The sequence below is a fragment of the Phoxinus phoxinus genome, assembly GCF_949152265.1.
Source record: "Phoxinus phoxinus genome assembly, chromosome: 13".
NCBI classification, from domain to species: Eukaryota; Metazoa; Chordata; class Actinopteri; order Cypriniformes; family Leuciscidae; genus Phoxinus; species Phoxinus phoxinus.
In genome coordinates, this window is record NC_136888.1 from 13,192,875 (window position 1) to 13,210,940 (window position 18,066).

The 18,066-nt window shown below is 40.1% G+C and overlaps 1 protein-coding gene across 7 annotated transcripts in view; it reads left to right on the plus strand.

Annotated features, from left to right (window-relative positions):
- ralgapa1 (Ral GTPase activating protein catalytic subunit alpha 1) overlaps positions 1-18,066 on the plus strand; it is a 72,066-nt gene that overhangs the window by 44,409 nt on the left and 9,591 nt on the right. For all 7 annotated transcript variants that reach the window (XM_079633930.1, XM_079633929.1, XM_079633931.1 and 4 more), the window contains 5 exons: positions 321-392; positions 570-693; positions 807-962; positions 5,592-5,750; positions 7,578-7,705. In XM_079633930.1, coding sequence (XP_079490056.1) covers positions 321-392; positions 570-693; positions 807-962; positions 5,592-5,750; positions 7,578-7,705 — 639 coding nt within the window. The remainder of the gene's footprint in view (positions 1-320; positions 393-569; positions 694-806; positions 963-5,591; positions 5,751-7,577; positions 7,706-18,066) is intronic.

The following is an 18,066-nucleotide window of genomic DNA, read 5'->3' on the forward strand; positions in this document are numbered from 1 at the left end:
CTGCCTACTGTTATATCTTTCATTTTGTCTATCTATCTCTCTTTCTGTCTATCGCTTTATATATTTACCTATCTGCCTCTCTGTATCTATCATTCTATATCTCTGTCTGTCTATCATTCTATCCATTCATCCCTATCAGTCTGTCTGTCTCTTTATCTTTTGTTCTTTATCTTTTAATCCATGTATCTGTTTATCTATCGGTCTACCTTCTTTCTTTTTCAATATATAGATATTGTTGATCGCTAATTAACCTGAATTAATAATAAAATTAAAAAAAAATTCTCTCCATTACCTCTTATGTTAAAATGTCCTGTCTCTAGGAACAGTTTCCATCTGCTGAAGAAGAACGAAAAACTACTGAGAGAGCTGAAGAATCTGGATTCAAGGCAGTGGTATGTTATGCCTCTTTTCATCCAGTGTTGTTTCTTTAAAGTCATTAGGAACATTGTTGTAAGAGAACCAATTATAGCGTTTGCTGTAACTGTTATTATAGTCTGAGAGACAACCTCATGAAAGAGTACTCCTGTTTGGCTCCTAAATTTACTTTCTTCTCCATTTACTCTCTGCAGTCGTGAAACACACAAGATTGCAGTGTTTTATGTGGCAGAAGGGCAGGAAGACAAGCACTCAATTCTGTCCAACACAGCTGGGAGTCAGGCGTATGAAGACTTTGTGTCAGGCCTGGGCTGGGAGGTAAAAACGTGATACGTAAATATAGAATTGCCTCTTAGCAATTAAGTATTACTTGCAGTGTTTTATAGGATATTTATGCATTGGCCCCAACAAACTCTTTCCTCTGTGTTCAGGTGAACCTAACGAGTCATTGTGGTTTCATGGGTGGCCTGCAGCGGAACAAGAGCACGGGTCTGACCATGCCCTACTTTGCCACCTCCACAGTTGAAGTGATGTTCCACGTCTCCACACGCATGCCTCCGGACTCCGACGACTCGCTCACTAGAAAGGTGAACTTGTAAAAGATGCCATTTTGAAGTCAATTTATGATTTAATTTGGGTTATATGACCAATTTCTGTTTATACTATTATATTAATTATTCATATTTTGAATTAGTTTTTAATATTTTCATTTTTTATTTAAATTTTAGTTTTATTAATTTTGTTATGTGCTTTTGTTTTTATTAGGGTTTTTTATATTTCCATTTTATATTTATTTTCATTTTAGTTATTTAAGTACTTCAGCTTATTTTATTTCAGTTAGTTGCCAATGCAATATTTTAACAATTTTTGTTTATTATTTTGTTTAATTTAGTTTGTCTATTAAGTTTAAAGTGTTTCATTAGTATTTATATTTTTATTTTTAGCTTTCCATTAACAAACCATTTTTAATAGTTTTATTTAACAATAACCACTGATTTCCACCACTTCTCTGATCCTTTTTTTCAGTTTGTGCTTTTGTGCTGTACTTTTAGGACTTTATTGTAAATAACCTCTGTATTCTGTATGACTTTAACTTCTGCGAAACACAAAACATATATTTTGAAGAACAGGCTCATTTTTGCAGCTTTACCAACTGGGCCGGGAGCTTTGCCTCGTAAACATATATCTACATAGCACATTAATCTCAAAAGAACCTGCTTTCCATCACTCAAAAACGGTTGATTCTCTAAAGAGTTCAACTTTCCCCCTGCCTGCTTACCTGTGCAAGGCCTTTTAGATTGTAGTCTGTGTGATTTTCTTTTCTTTCATAGCTCTTCTGTCTTGAGTTCTCTCCAGCAGTGCAGCTCTTCTCCTCCTGTGCTTTGGGTGAAGTGGGATACAGAACCTCACTGACCTGTGCGTTCACACCTCATCATTAAACCTAACCCAGGCTAATCTGAGGGGTGGGATACTTATACCTGCCGAGAGCGGCACTTTTGTGATTCTTGGTTCCCCATAGAGAGAAAAGGTCCTCTCTGCTATCAGAACAGAGAAAAAGAGAGAGTAATGACTCCTAACAGCCGTACTTTATTCTCTCGTTCTGCCTCACCCACTGGCTTTTATCTCTGTCTGTCTTTTATTTAAAGAGGGATGTCACACCCTTTCTTTTTCTCACTGTTCCTCACAGTCGATGTGACCTCACGGAGAAACATTGCTACTTTTTTCGTTTTCCACAATGTTTCTTCAACTATGGCCACTTTTTTTTGGCCTGCAGGTTTTTATGAATTATACGCTCTTAAAACACACTTTTTACATTCTGACTAGTTTATTTTTTGTCAACTAATAAAATCCAACAGTCGCAAATTATGAATTATATGTATGTAATAGCATTCTATGGTGAAAAAGATTACTCCAAAAACATAAAAATGAAAAAAAAAAAAAAAAAAAAAAACCTTGCTAAGGCTATTTTCCTAACATTTTAGGGATCCCAAATATACTAATTTAATATTTTCTTTCATAAATTGACAAAATTACAACCTTTGATGTAAATTGTGTAATTAAAATATTTTGTTCTAGGTATAATCACATTTTTACTTCACATCAAGTCTTATATTTAACTTATTTTATATTTTATTTCATCTAGCTTTTCATACGCTAGCTTTAAAAAAAATAAGTTAATGTCTGTGACTTTTTTTCCCTCATAATAAAGTTTTGAATGTGTTATGATTCTTTCTTAAAGATTATCATCGGTTAAAAAATAATAATAATACGATTTTTAAGATTTATTTTCATATTTTAAGATTGAGATTCTGGGTCTAGGACAAAGGTAAGCAATAAAATCTAGTAGCAAAAACAAAACCGTTAAGGCATGGTAAAAAGTTACCAAGTGTGTTCTAATGTGACCTTCATATAACAAAAAGAACAATGTTGAAAGCTGTTAGTTTTAATAAAAAACAACCCATGGGGCATTAAAGTGTCCGTAGTCGAAGAAACACCCGCAAATGTCTGTCTGCATGGGTATTTTTTTCTGTTCACATGGGCAGCGCAAATCTAATAATGTGCAGCATTATCCTTAATGAGCTTGGCTGGAAGGCTGTGATATGGGGTTGTTTGTGGAGCGGCCAGCCCCATGCCGAATGACCAATCGCTTGTCATTAGATCTGTCCCCTCACTTCCTCACTCATACGTCTTCTGGGGCAGAGACGAGGCGATAAGGTGCTAATGCGCCCTAAAGACTTATTAATGAACGCTGATAGAAATGTGATATCGCGGCGAGTGACACAGTGAAGGGTGAGGGAGGGCTACAGTGCACCATAAGAGAGACGTTTCATGGGGCGTTATTTAGGATGGGAAAGGGGGGCTCTAATTAGATTACCACATTTAATCTAAATGGTCTCGCCTACAGCTTATTGTGTCTTCTCTGTTTTTATGAGCTGAGCAGGTATGCTTAAAGGGGGGGTTGTGGGATATTGTCGGGAAGATGCTGGTCTGTAATTGGCTTTAAGCAGATGGATGACAAGATGTAAGGTCCATTGGGCCCACTGGTTTTTAAAAAAGATGTTGGTCTCTTTTGTTTGATGCTTGCACAGAGATGAAAGATGAAGTGACATTTTTTTAGCATCAAGGCCCTGAAATGTTATTTGCAACCCATTTTATCTCTGACATTTTTCTAAGTGAAATAGGATATTTGGGTGCGGGACTTTATTTTGTATTTGATTGTGGAATAATTGGATCATGAAAAGTGGGTGATTTAAGAAACAAAACTAGGTCATCATTTATACATCAATGGCTATTAAATGCTTAACACTATTTTTGCTCATTTCACATGTGAGGTCTCATAAGAGGTCATTTTTATGTTAGAAGTCTTGAAGGGTTAGTTCACACTAAAATAAAAACAAATTGTAATCACATTGGTGATCTAATGCTGTAGGCCCTTCTTTTTTGGACCACAAAAATAGAAAAAAAAGTCCCTCAAAAATAAAAAATAATACAAATGTGTTATCGCATTTACATCTGTCAACTGTCAGTCTGACTGACAGCAGACATAGTTCTTATCCGGAGATATTAAAAGTAACTCCTTTAAACACCGTAAAACCCTGGATTTAAGTTAGGGCAATAACTTTTTTTATAATTCAGACATTTCTTTCCTGCATTATTTTGTATCATGGAGGTGACAGAGCACATCATGCAATAATAAATCAAATGCAGAAATCTATATCTTCTTATCACATTGAGGACAGGCCGTTTGAATTTCTCCTGCAACGTTGCCACGATCTGCACCACGGGCCGCCAAGCGAATGTGGCATTTCTCAGAATGATATTACATGATTAAACAAAGATGGCCGAGATGAAAGAAAATCTCTCAGTCCAGACCACCTTATCGTCCAATAAAACTCCAATCATTTTGTCACACGGACACACACCCTGGAACGAAATGGCAGCCCCCCGGTCTGTGGTAGTGCAGCTGAAGGCTGGATGTAATTCATGGCTGTAATTTGAGCACCAGGCGTGGGGTGAAGTGATGCGAGGGGTTGCTGGGCCCGGTGGAGGGGTTTTGGACTGCCGTCCCTGCCCTGCAGGGGAGCTGAGGGGACCTCCACGCCACGCACGGCTATATTCCGTCCAAATTAGATTGGGTCCGTCCCTGTGCTGCATCGCCTATCATGACTCCTCAGAGGCAAATTGGATTTGCAAGGGCTGCTGGAGAGGCTATCCAGAGCACGATCTTCCGATAGCAACTCTAAACCATGTTAACTAGACACTAAAGCGTGTCAGCGCGGCCGCCGGGGCAACACCGCACACACATTTGTTTTTCAGCTTTTTTTTCCCCCTTAACACCTGCGTTTTATGCACTGTTTATTCCCTAACATGCGCTCTAAAGGATCCAATATTAACTTTTTGACAATTGCAAGTGAAGTGAAAAAATAAATCGGCCACAAATGTTTGTTATAGTCCATGAAAATATATTAGTAAATATTTTATTAAATTACTTGTGTATATATATATATATATATATATATATTAAGTATTTTAAATTGTTCAACATTTTATGTATATAAGTCTATATGCATTTGGCGGTCAGCGAGTGTTCATTTTGGATCTGTTCAACTTATGGATTACAGGGCTGACTGCCTTCCTATGACCCACACGGTTTTAAATAACTTCAGCCATAGCTAAAGAGCAGAACACTGCAGTTAAAGAAATGAACAATGTCCATCGCTGAGTCTAAAGGACAGAGTTTGTCATTAGTTGCATAAAGGTTGCGGCCGTCGCTCGGGACAGTTGACGTGTCACTGCGCCCATGGCTGTGGCAGTGATTGAGCGGGTCCCAGGAAGACGGAGTGATCGGGATAAGATAGATGAGAAGAGAAGAGAGAGACCGAGTGGCCGTTCTCTCAACTGTCACAGCTCAAGGTTAATAAATACCGTAGTGGATAGCGCTGCACCACTGCTCAGACAACGCACAGTTGAGATTCAATTCAGAGCAGTTACTTTTGTTCCAGAGGTTGTGATGGCCATAAAGTATGACCGGCACACAAGCTCAAGGCTTCTTGTACTGTTGCAGTGTAAACAATATTATGGATGTGAACTCCACAAACAAAGTAGTATCACCTTTCTGCCTGAGGTTACTATAGAGGAACCAAATCTTTCATAAGTATGCTTGGACAAAATATAATCTAAATGGCATCTTCTATGTATCCACTCTCTCCATACAGTTAAGACACCTGGGTAACGATGAAGTGCACATCGTGTGGTCCGAGCATTCACGGGACTACCGGAGAGGCATCATTCCTACTGAGTTTGGTGATGTGCTCATCATCATCTATCCCATGAAGAACCACATGTACAGCATCCAGATCATCAAAAAACCAGAGGTGAGCTCAACTCTGACGAAGGAACGCTTTCAGATGCGCCATCATTTAATTATTTCATTCATTTTGATTCCTGTCTGTAACTAGAGATGTCATAAACAAACTGTCATAAGCAGTTTTTTCTTCTTTATTCAAATAGATTTGTAAAACATTTAAATCACTTGACTCCATTAAATCTTTTTTTTTTTTTTTTTTTTTGGCATGCCATGTTGTAATATACTCTAGTCTTAATACGTTTGGGGTCAGTTTTTAAAAGTGTAACTGTAATAATAAAAAATAAAAAATCCTATGTGCCATATCAACATATTTGAACGGTTTCTGAAGGATCATGTGACACTGAAGACTTGAGTAAAGATGCTGAAAATTCAGCTTTGACAACACAAGAATAAATGACATTTTAAAATATATTAAAATAGGAAAAGTTATTTTCAAATTGTAATAATATTTCACAATACAATTGTTTTTACTGTATTTTTGTTACATGCATAAAATATATATATTTTTTAATTTAACCCTTAGCTTTTGAACAGTAGTGTATAAACCTTAAAAACCTAATAATGAACAGTGTTAGATGACTAAATATTTATTTTACTACAAAAAAAGAACATTTGACATCTTTGACCTTTTTTTTTTGTTTGTTTTTTTGGTACTTTTGTTTGACGGGCCTATTGGCTGAATGCATCCAAATTCCCTGAAACCCTCATCCACACTGAGGGGAAAAAATAATTTTAATGAATGTCGAAGAAAGAGATCGATGTAATAAAAAAAATAGAAATGTTTGTTTCTGCATCACACCCATTTGTTTTTCTGCAAATGAGCTCAATGCTTCGTACAGGAGACAGTGGAAGCATATCTGTCTTTGGACACTACCAGCCATTGCTTCCTGCTCAGTTATGTCAAGGCTAATTGAATGAATGGGATTCTCAGAATCGAATTCCGCTGTGGAGATGGATCCGAGACGAGAGGCTCAGTCTTTCATGCAGTCTGAGGAAATGTAGAAAGATGGAGAGATAAAGAAAGACGAGGCCTGGCTTTTATGAAAGTCCATTTAGACCCCATTTCAGTGCATGAGGGCTATTCACTGTGTCTTTTCTGCTTAATGTCAGGGGTTTTTCTGTAACAGGCTGAAATACGTAGAAGGTTTTGACATTTCTATGCCTCCTTTTATTTGAAGGATAAAGCTACTAGCTTATATGCTGTGTAAAGGCTTGCTCACAGAAAATCAAATGCGACTTACTTTATTTGGAAACAATTTTTATTCCAAAACTATTCTCTCTGACTGGGGAAAAAAGGTTTAGATGCCTGAATAAAATGTTTAGTATGTGAGAACATATACAATACTCTACTGTTCAAAAGTTTGGGGTTAGTAAGATTTTAATTTTTTGTAAAGAAATGAACTTTTATTCTGCAAGCACACATTAAATTGACCGAAAGTAACGGTCAAGACATTTTTAATGTTGAAAAAGATTTTTTGTTTCAAAATAAATGCTGTTCTTTTGAACTCTATTTATCAAACAATTGATAAATTATTTTTCCTGAAAAAAAGTATCAAGAAATGTTTGTGAATAAAATAAAATGAATCAAAATATAAAAATAGACCATCCCAATTTGATATTTTAGACTCCATGTGAAGGGGTTTAGAGAGATTCATTGTTTTGTTTTACTATTGTGTCATGCACATTTTTCATGCTGAAAATGTGGACTTGTGGGTGTGTGAATAGGCCTTAATACTGATTGAAATGTGTATTTTGTTCCAGCTTGGAGCGTCCCATATTTTGCTCTTCACAGTCCAATAAGTGTTCATATATCATATCATCTCGCTTTCCACAGGTGCCATTCTTCGGCCCCTTGTTTGATGGAGCCATAGTGGATGGAAATATCTTACCCACGGTGGTGCGAGCCACAGCCATCAATGCCAGCAGAGCTCTGAAATCCCTCATTCCTCTTTACCAAAATTTGTATCCTTTTCCCAGACTAATGAGTGCACATTTTGTCATGTTTAAGGTGGCAGAAGCCTATTATCATTGTTACCGCCTGCTTGGTTCGTTTTCTGCTCTCTCCTCCTGCCGTACAGACCTGCCTCACATATGCACGGATTGACTTGCAAGCGGTCAGGTTGGTCTCTCTCTCAGAGCGGGAGCAGGTAGAGCCGCTCGATAATTATCGACATCTTATTTCTCACATATAGAGCACCGCTCTCTGCTTACCCAGTCAGGCGGGTGATGGAATCATTCTGATCACCCCTCAATAACTGCTAACCGTGATGCACAGCCATTTGCTTTTGAAATCCTTCTCTGGCAATTTGCTTTTATTTCTTGTCTCTCTCTTTTTCTCGGTCACACAATCCGAATCTCTACTGTAGTACTTAATCTTATTGTTTGGGTCTTTTTGACCCCTTTTTTAGTGATTATTATACATGCACAATATACGTCTCTTAAAAAAGCTTATACAAGTACTCTTTTGACCCTCAAAGTAACATCATTTTAATAAGAAAAGAGCACTTTTAAGTTCAATCTGTCTGTCTGACCGTTCCACCCACCCAAGTTCAATGTCATTTTTTTTTACTAGGACTCTTTACAACCACAATTACATCCAATGTATGCTTTAGATAATGTTCAATATCTAAGCATTTAATATCTAAGTCCAAATTCAGCCTTTCCTGGCTTGTTGGTACCGAAGACCTTTAACCTTTCTTTAAGAGTCCTATTTTCTTATCAAAGAGATGCTACTTCCAGAAAACAAAGCAAAGACGGGTAGGAGGGGAGAAAATGAGAGAGAGAAAAGGGGGGGAAAGCGATTCTCATCTGCCATGTCCTCCAAGCCAGAGAGATTGTTTGGCTCAGCTTGAGTCTTTCGCTCGCAGCAATCTCGCCCATCTGTGTGCCTGCGCGGAGCTCGATAGTGGACTGAGCTATTGATTGGCGTGAGCCGCACAGGTCGATGCTCCTGACAGCCTGAATTACAGTAATCTGTCATTATCGACGGATGTCTCTCCAAACCTTTTCTCTCTCTCCGTCTGTTTTTCTTTCAGTCTGATTCTCTTTATTTTGAAACTATCCCTCCCTCTTTTTTTCCTCTTTCTTTGAGCACCCTCGCACCTTATTTTCTTTCTATCCTGTGCGAATAATTGATGACTGGGAAGGGATGGATGGCAGGCTAGCAGTGATTAGAAGATCTATGTGCCAGAGCGACTGCCCTCCTACGCGGAAAACGGCCCGCGAGACTGAGAGGACCGCAGGGATGCGAGGAAGGAAGTCACAGTGTCTCCTGCTTACCTGTTGATGGTGCCGCCACATGAAGTCATTGCAGAGAGAGAGAAAGTGATGTAACCTAAGTGTCCCCTTAACATCCTAGTATCTCTAAATCAATCACTAACTGGTGGGGTGGTGTAGTTGTGTAAAGGTGCCGGTTCAGTCCTCATAAGGAGCTAGCCATGAGCCATCATCAATGTAATAAATTCATGACATCGTCCTGTGATTTTGAAATCTAGATTTGATTTGATTCAGAAGCTTTCAATTTGATTCAGTTATTGATATTTTAGTTATAATTGCTTACATAAAAAAAAATGTGCTGTAAATTATACAACACGTTATAAATTCTATTAATTATTAATTTAGTTTGTTTTGAGAACAGGATTGCACTGGCCGCACTATATGTTGTTAAAAAAACAGCTTTTGAAAGCCATTTGTTTTGGGATTTAGGCTACACCGATTGTGCTTTGTATTTGATTCAGTAAAAGATCCATCTCATAGGAGTCATTTGTTTTGGGTTTCAAGCTACACTTGTTTGTGCTGTACGTTTTTGATTCACTAAAAGAACCGGCTTAAAAGAGTAATTTGTTCACGGATTGGGCTACATTGGTCATGCTATATGTTTTTGATTCACTAAACAAACCTGCTCATAATAGTCATTCGTTTCAGGATTTAGGCTTCAATGATCATGCTGTGTTTTTGATTCACTCAAAGAACTGACTTCTAAGAATCATTTGTTCATAAATTCTGGTACATTGATCGCAAAATATGCTTTGATTTACTAAAAGAACTCACTAAAAGTCCATCTGTGAAGTGGACTACACAGGTTGCATTGTTAGTCATTCACAGTATTTGGTTTGATTTGTGTAATTGGAAAGAAGTGGAAGTAGTTAAAGTAACTTTCAAGCCTTCCTTTGCCTCTTTTTGTCTGTATAATCAAACTCATTTTCTTCCACCTGAACTGCGTCATACGCTGAGCCTCAGGTAACCGCCTTTCGTTTCACACAAAAACAGAGACAATTAGATTTGCTCTGGATACACATGTCAGGTGCTGTTCTTGCTGTAGAGCTCCTCATTTAGAAATGTTTAAATGGTGCACCAGCTGCTTTCGTAGCAATCGACTGACACATGGTCATCATAATCCCCTTTTTAGCTCAGCAGGCGACATGTGTTGTGAAGTAAATGATTTAGATTTAAGAAAGACAGACCAGCATTTTCCTTTTGTAAGGAGTCCTCAGTCAAGCCATGTCAACTGCTTTTTTTCTCCCTAATTTTTGCCCTTAAACTCGATAAACTCAGACACTTTTTTCCTTCATCTCTTCCCTTTTTTCGTTCTGTAAGCCAACACGCCTCAACCTCTCTTGTGCCTGACTCTAAGTTCCAGTTCTTTCTCTTGGCCCCGGGCTGCGTCCATCTGCCTCCCCGCGCACTGATCCCTCATTCGGCATGACTGTGAAATTAGGGCCTGGAATGGATAGAAAGGGGCCTCTTTGGTTTTAATGTCTGTTGGAGGAAAAGAAAAAAAAACAGCAGATAGCAGGTAGCTGGCGTGGGTCAGTGTTATGAATGCTGGGCAGACAAAATAACAGGGTTAAACCTCAGATAGCACAGGAGTAATCCAAAGGGCCATGTGTGAAAAAAGAGCCCGTGCTTGGGGCCTTCCAGCCAGCCTCAGTCTCTGAGGGCACCATGTTGGGCCTGAGTGATAAAATGTTCTGCTACAGTCTGGGCTGCCATATGTGGAAGTGTGTGTGTGTTTTAAACACCCCCATTTCGATTAGAGCTAGTTGACCTGTCTCGCCCGCAGGCTACCGGATCGTTACAGCTGCTCGGTTCCTTGTTACACATCCTGGAATGAAGTGGATCTAGATCTGGTCCTTCAAACCCTGATTGTGTTGCGAGAAACCCACATTATCTGATCCGTCTGGCTCGTGGCTACGAGTTGGCTGGGGGGAAGATTGGGTGTTGTTGGCTTGGACTTGAGAGAAGAAAAAAACAAAAAAAACACATAAGTCTAAGAGTCACGGCCATCTTCCATCTGTCAGTGGTCGATTGGGACGCAGGGGGAGAGGAGGGGACGTGCTAAGCGGCTTCCCCATTGGCCGTGCCAGTCCAGTGGTGTGTGTGGGACCGCGCCAGCTCCGGCGTGACAGTGGGGGCAGGCCCGCTGGCTGCTGATTGGCAGCGATAAGTGCCGGGCTGCTGGGGTCAGCATATGGCAGGGCGTGATAGCGGAGAGAGTGGAAGAGCTTTGGGTCATAGCCTCCTTCCTTCTGACTCTGGCTTTTCCAAAGGCAACCGAGCTGATGGAAGCAGCAGGCCAGCGCTTCCCCTTTTGTCCCCATGCTTGAGCGGCCAGCACACACACACTCAGTGTAGCCACAGCCAAACGCCTAACGGGCAGCGCTGCCACACACTGCCAGCTCTCACAATGGGCCCCATTGTGTCCCAGTAACAACGTGGTTTGTTGGGGTGTGTGTGTGTGTGAAGGGGGATGGAAGGTTGCGCTATTTACTAATTGTCCCATCAGTGATGAAAAGGGGTTGGGACAGATTAGGGGGGTTGGGGTATTGGTGGGGTCAGTCCTTAATTGCTTTTGCCATTTTCTTTCTCTTGATTTTGTGCATTAGTAATTATTGTAACTGCACAAGTGACCCCCGTCGCTGTCCGTGTCTGTGTTTTTTTTTTCCAGCACAGTTCACCTCAGTGGCCGACGATGGCAATAATATGTCGATCAATCACTGAGCCACTCCTCCTAACTTCTCTCCTGTTTTGACCTGTTAGCACCGACAGCTTCATCCTCTGACTTTCCAGTCAGTCAAGCACAGCCTGTGTGTGAATGAGTGAAGTGCAGGGTGTGTTAACAAAAAAAAAATGTTGTTGTGTGGCCCCCTCCGGCTCGGGATAGATTGGTAAACAACAAGCTCCCTGGGGGTGCGTGGTGATGGGGAATGTGGGTCTGACTCTTACGAGGTGTTTAGGATGCGCTGCAGGCTCCTGACATGGAGTTTGTGGGTAGTGTAGCAGATATCTTTCTGTGTGTCTGTCTGTCTGACTGTCATTCTATCCATCCATCCATCAGATCTGTCATTCTGTCTCTTTCTGTCTTCTATTGTTTTGTCTATCTATCTATCTATCTATCTATCTATCTATCTATCTATCTATCTATCTATCTATCTATCTATCTATCTATCTATATATATATATATATATATATTGTTTTATATATCATTCTATTTATTGTTCTCTGTGTACTTTTAAAACTTTTTGCAGAATTTTGAATCTTGGCTTGGCAAAGCCTTCTTTGAAAGTTTGTTTTGAAAAACTTGATTTTGTAGTTATGAATTTCCATTTTTCATAACCATTTTCCATTCCACATCCAATTTTGCCTCCTTGCATTCAAATTAGAATTGCAATTTTGCACTCTGTTTGATACCTCAATTCAAATTCAGGAAATTTTAAGATGACATTCTTAATTCAGTTATCAATAACTCGTGACCCTGGTATGCCAGGACCCGATTCAGAGCTAAGGATGATAATGTCGTTTTTTACAATTTTTTTTATGACTTGTAAGGAATGAATTCAGAATGAAATACCCTTAAAACATTTTTGCAGCCTCTGTTCTCAATAAGCATGAAAATAAATCACACAATCTCTTCATGCTGGTGCAATCTAGGGTCTAAAATTGCCTATGAATGAAGGCCATCTTTGTTAAAGCTAGAAATCCTGAATTCTAGAAAAGTATCTTCACATTTGATTTTGATGATGTTTTGACCGGTGGAGCTTTGACGATAATCCACAGAACTGGATAATAATAATTTGATTTTTTTTAAATGTTGCTAGCTTGTCCATCTGCGCATTAAAACCTGCCGAAACATGTTAGAAGATAAACACTCCTTGTGCAAATTCAGACTTCAACCATTTCTGCAAAGCTAAATGCGATTTAAAGAATTAATAGCCATGGCATTTGAAAGCCGTGGTGAAAAATCCCCACTCTCCGTAGAACCACAAAATCAGGTTACTGTTTAAAAAAGACATGCATGGGAGGCAGATGGCGAGGCCACCTTCACTCATTCATACTAATCAGGACCTCCACGTACATGCAGCTCGGCGTACGCACGCTCCTCTCTGATAGCATTAGCGCTGACTTGTGCGTCGTGAATGTTAAATAAATGTTGCATTTGCAACTGCAGCACGCACATCACTTTCCCCCTGGGGCGCTGGGACAGGACGCAGGGCGATAAATCGGGCCGGACGCTCTTGGGGCTGTATTTCACGAGCCCTCCAATTTGGTTTCAGCGGAGATTAATAGGAGAGGCTGTGATGCTGGAGCCCGGGCCCAGATCAGTGTCTCGGAGCCCCAGGCAACTGTGCATTAGCTTGGGCTATCTCTCCTCTCATCTGCTTGTGCCACACGGAGACATTGGCCGTAATGACGGGGCTATGGCAGCCAGCCGCAGCACCGTGCCTTGCTAATAAAATCACTGTTAGGGCCACGATATCAGCAGGCATCAGATGGAAAAATAAACCGATTAGCCTGCACTTCAGGGCACACATAGATTTCTGTAATTATACTCTGTAAAACTCCTCAAATTTGATTATTTGTGTGATGTTTTTCTCTGTCACTTTTCTGATCTCTCTCTCTCTCTCTCTCTCTCTCTCTCTCTCTCTCTCTCTCTCTCTCTCTCTCTCTCTCTCTCTCTCTCTCTCTCTCTCTCTCTCTCTCTCTCTCTCTCTCTCTCTCTCTCTCTCTCTCTCTCTCTCTCTCTCTCTCTCTCTCTCTCTCTCTCTCTCTCTCTCCAGCGTCACTGCAGATGTATTTTTATTGGTGAATTTGGGCTTCCTAGATCTTGGTAACTGTTGTTTTTAAGGTTTAACCCTAACCCTTTTTTTTTTTATTGAGACTGATATTTGATTCATAGTTTTTCAGGCTGCATAATTGTGTGGATCCGATTAGATGGCTTAGTCGATGGCAGATCTTAAAGTGGCCATGAAACAGAAATTGTAATCATCTTTTTTTCCCTATTGTGGCGTTCATCCGAGTGAAACAGTTTCTCGAATGAGTTAAAAATGTGCTTGATTTTGTCCGTCAGGAATTGATTGGATGATTTGGACCAATCGCTTCCCTTTGCTCTCTGTGGCCTCATGTGGGTGACAGGTTGTCCTGCCCTCACTCCAGTAAATGCGTCATCAGAGAAGAGAATCATTTAAAATAAACTGCAATATTCCAAAAACAAGACTTGTCCATTTTGATTTCATTGTGACTTTAATAGCAAGAGTTAGTTAAGTAAGTGCAGACGGTCCATTAAAGTTGTGCAACTGAAAACTGTATATTGGCTAAGTGATTTCTCACAGGGTTTGACAGACGTGTCCTGACAAAAGCACCTGTGGAGACCTTGTGGTTTTGTGGTTTGAGTGAGCGGCCTCCTCTGTGTGTATCCCACCGGGTTGTGTGTGAGGATACGAGAGCCGTTCGGCAGCCAGACAGTGGCTTTCTCTGTGGGGCTGCGGATCCTTCTCTGGGTTTCTTTTAAAAGGTGCCAATGATGTCCTACGGAGGAATTCTCAGCACAGATAATAGCGACCACACCATGTGGAGAAAATGACTGATCATGTGTGTAATTAAAATAAGCTGTGTGTGTGTGTGATTTGGGACCGCGTTCTCATCGTGCTCGTCAGCTGCTGTGCTGTGTTAATTTGCAAGGCGAGAGCAGGGAATAGCTATGCTCTCGGAGAGTGGAGACATTGGCCATGTGTCATCCTTGTGCTGTCACACATCCGATAATTGTCCCAGAACTCTTGGCTGCACTGATGTTTCCAAGCACAAATCTCCTTTGAGATGCCCTGTTTTTGTTTGTGTTCTCACTGTATTTTATGATTAATTCGGACCTCAGTTCAGTATAATGAATACCGGTATGTTGTAGCCAGGCTCGTGCTCTAGTCAAAACCGAATTGAGACTGCCTTTGAAATTCCATTTCAGTTCCTTAATTTGAATAAAATTTCAATTGAGGTAGCAAATTGGATGCAGAATTGAACTGAATGTTAACATTTGAATGTAAAGAAGTAGAATTGCTTTGACATTTGAGAATAGAATAGAATGATAGATGGACGGACAGACAGAACGATAGACAGACAGACAGACAAAACAATAGATAAATAGACATATAGATAGATAGATAGACATATAGATAAGAGATAGATAGATAGATAGATAGATAGATAGATAGATAGATAGATAGATAGATAGATAGATAGATAGATAGATAGATAGATAGATAGATAGATAGATAGATGTCATTCCAATTCAGATTTCAATTCAATTTGGTGTGGCCAATTCAATTCAAATGCACACTCAAGAATTACAAGGGATCCACTTGTTCACATGGTGATTGAGAGACATCAAAACTGCTGACATAACAGAGATCATTGACGTCTACCTAGAAGTGTTCACCAGACACCCTGTCATCAGAGAGTTGTCGTCAGAGTCAAGGTGGCTGACATGACTTTGACGTTATGAAAAGATTCTCCTTTCTATAGGGTTGCTTGTGTTCTCCACCGCTGCCACCAGCTTCGAGAGATGGGGGGGGGGGACGAAATCGGGGGAAGCAGGAGTGATCAATTTGGAGGCTATCAGCACCAGCATGTTCGGAGTGCTGAATTAACACACCACCAGGGACTGTTCCTGGAGCCCACCACGAGCCCTTCACTCCTAATGTGCTAACAAGCTCACTTTTGCTGTCTCTTCAGTGGCAATTTCTCTCTTTCCTTCCAGAGCCCAGGAGTTCAGCGCGGTGACAATGAAAAGCTCCGTGGGAGGGGGGGAAGAGGCCAGGAGTATTTTTTTTCCCCCCTTCTGCCTTTCATCCACAGGGAAAATGAGTTTCTGGTAATGCACAAAAGGCTCTTTTTTATCCTCCTCTTCTCTAGTAGCATGTGATGCTAGAGAGGGCGCGAGAACCCGGCACGCACTCTCTTAAAAGGACTTTCTCCTTTTTAACAAGCCGTCATAAAAAAAACACCACCCATCAAAAATTCAATTATAGGCCCGGGTTATTTGGGTGAATACATGGTGCAAAAAAGCACCATGTATGAGAAGGAAAAAGAAGAACTGTTTTTCCCTTTACCTCTCTCTTTGTGACACACAAAGAGCATCTGAAGTCAACAGCGGAGAGGATTTGTTGTCTTGGTGACAGGGTGGCATTAGAGGCTCATCTCAGGTTCAGGATGGTGGCCACATGTTGGGCGGCTCTGTGAGGGCTATTAAGACGCACAGCGGTGCTGCTCATGCTTTGCTTGCACTGTTTGGAATGGTTGCCCACTTGTAGCCGGACTATCGGGATAAAATATGGACCACTTTGCAGTTACTCTGGCCATGAACTATCTATGTAGCAGAGTTGTAGTCAGACCAATATCAAATCCCCAAGATCCAGATCCTTACTAATCCCTGACAATTAAAGATCCAGACTAGACACTTTAAGACTTTGACCTTTCAGTCCAAGAATCAGGTTTTCCATTTTAGTGACTTGAAGTGGAGGAAAAACCTGATTTCATTGCATTGCTTTTTGGTATATTTATACAGTGGCCAGTGTTTTTTTTTTTTTTTTTTTTTACTTTTCAAGTCAAGTCAAGCAACCTTCATTTATATAGCGCTTTTAACAACTTTTGATCAAATTATATTTTACATTTTGTAAATATTTAATAATGTCATATTTATTTTAGTCAATTCTACTAAATAAATACAATTATATCTTATTTGCAATTTCTGTAATGGCAACTACCATTCAAAAGTTTGAGGTATTAAGATTTTTTTAATGTCTCACCAAGGCTGCATTTATTTGATCAAAAGCATTGTAAATAGAGGAATATTTAGGAATATTATTACTATTTAAAATAACTGTTTTCTATTTTAATATATTTTACAAATGTAAAATATTTATTTTGAAACATTTATTCCTCTGATGACCATTACTCCAGTCTTCAGTGTCACACGATCCTTCAGAACTTGGTGCTTAAGAAACATTTCTTATTATTACCATCAATGTTGAAAAGAGTTGTGCTGGTTAATTTTCTTTTTGGGATGATTTTTTGATTTTTTATTTAAAATAAATGCTTTTATTTGATCTTTGTTCATTATAAATGTCTTTACTGTCAATGTAATGCATCCTTGCTAATAAATAAGGCATTAATTCCATAAAAAACAGTAGTTCAATATTATATATATGTTGTGTATACATCAGAAGAATCTTATCTGTATAGGGTTCTGTATATGTATTTTAGCTGGCAATTTTGCACGCGGCGGTTAGTGAATTACCTGTCAGTGGTTCATGAGGTAGTTCTGCTCTTACTCTCGATAATATGGAAGTGCAGAACAGTTGAAGTCTACAATCAGAACTGATTTGTATCAGCCGTGACTGAATGTTTCAGTCAGTAAGATTGTACGAGTGCTATTCTGAGCTGTTAACGCGGCTGTCAAGACCATCATGTTCTGCCTATAGTTGTAGTACTGCATGTGTCTAATTACGTCGCACCCACTGACACTTTCGCTTGCTGCTTTCTCTTCTCCTCTGTGGGAACCTCTCACCCGTTCACTCCAGGGTTTGCTTGCAAACAGCAGGACCCGTCGGCAGGAAGCGGGTCTGCTGGAGGTAGGAAAAGGCAAACGACAGATCTGCGTGAGTGTTGCGTTTCCTGGTGGAGATGCTGTATGTGCGGAAACACTCGGAGAACTTGAGCCGAGAATATCCTCCCCCTGCCTCGTCCCAGCAGGGCCTCCGTTTCTCTCTTGTCTTTTTGTCTCTCGCACGCTTCATTTCTCAGCATCCGTCGTTACCCGAACCGCGTGTTCTTGGTTTTTACGAAGTTATGAATGCAGCAAAGACCATATGCCACCGGACTATTTAATCAAATCGTCCCCATTAACAGAATCCCTCCGTTTTTAAACCCATACACAGCGGCATAATCCAATCCCTTCCATTTACTCAATACCATCATTTTTCGTAACCGAATAACACAAGACAGTAAGATGTCCATTGATACCCACTGTCACCATACGTAAAGCAATGACAGC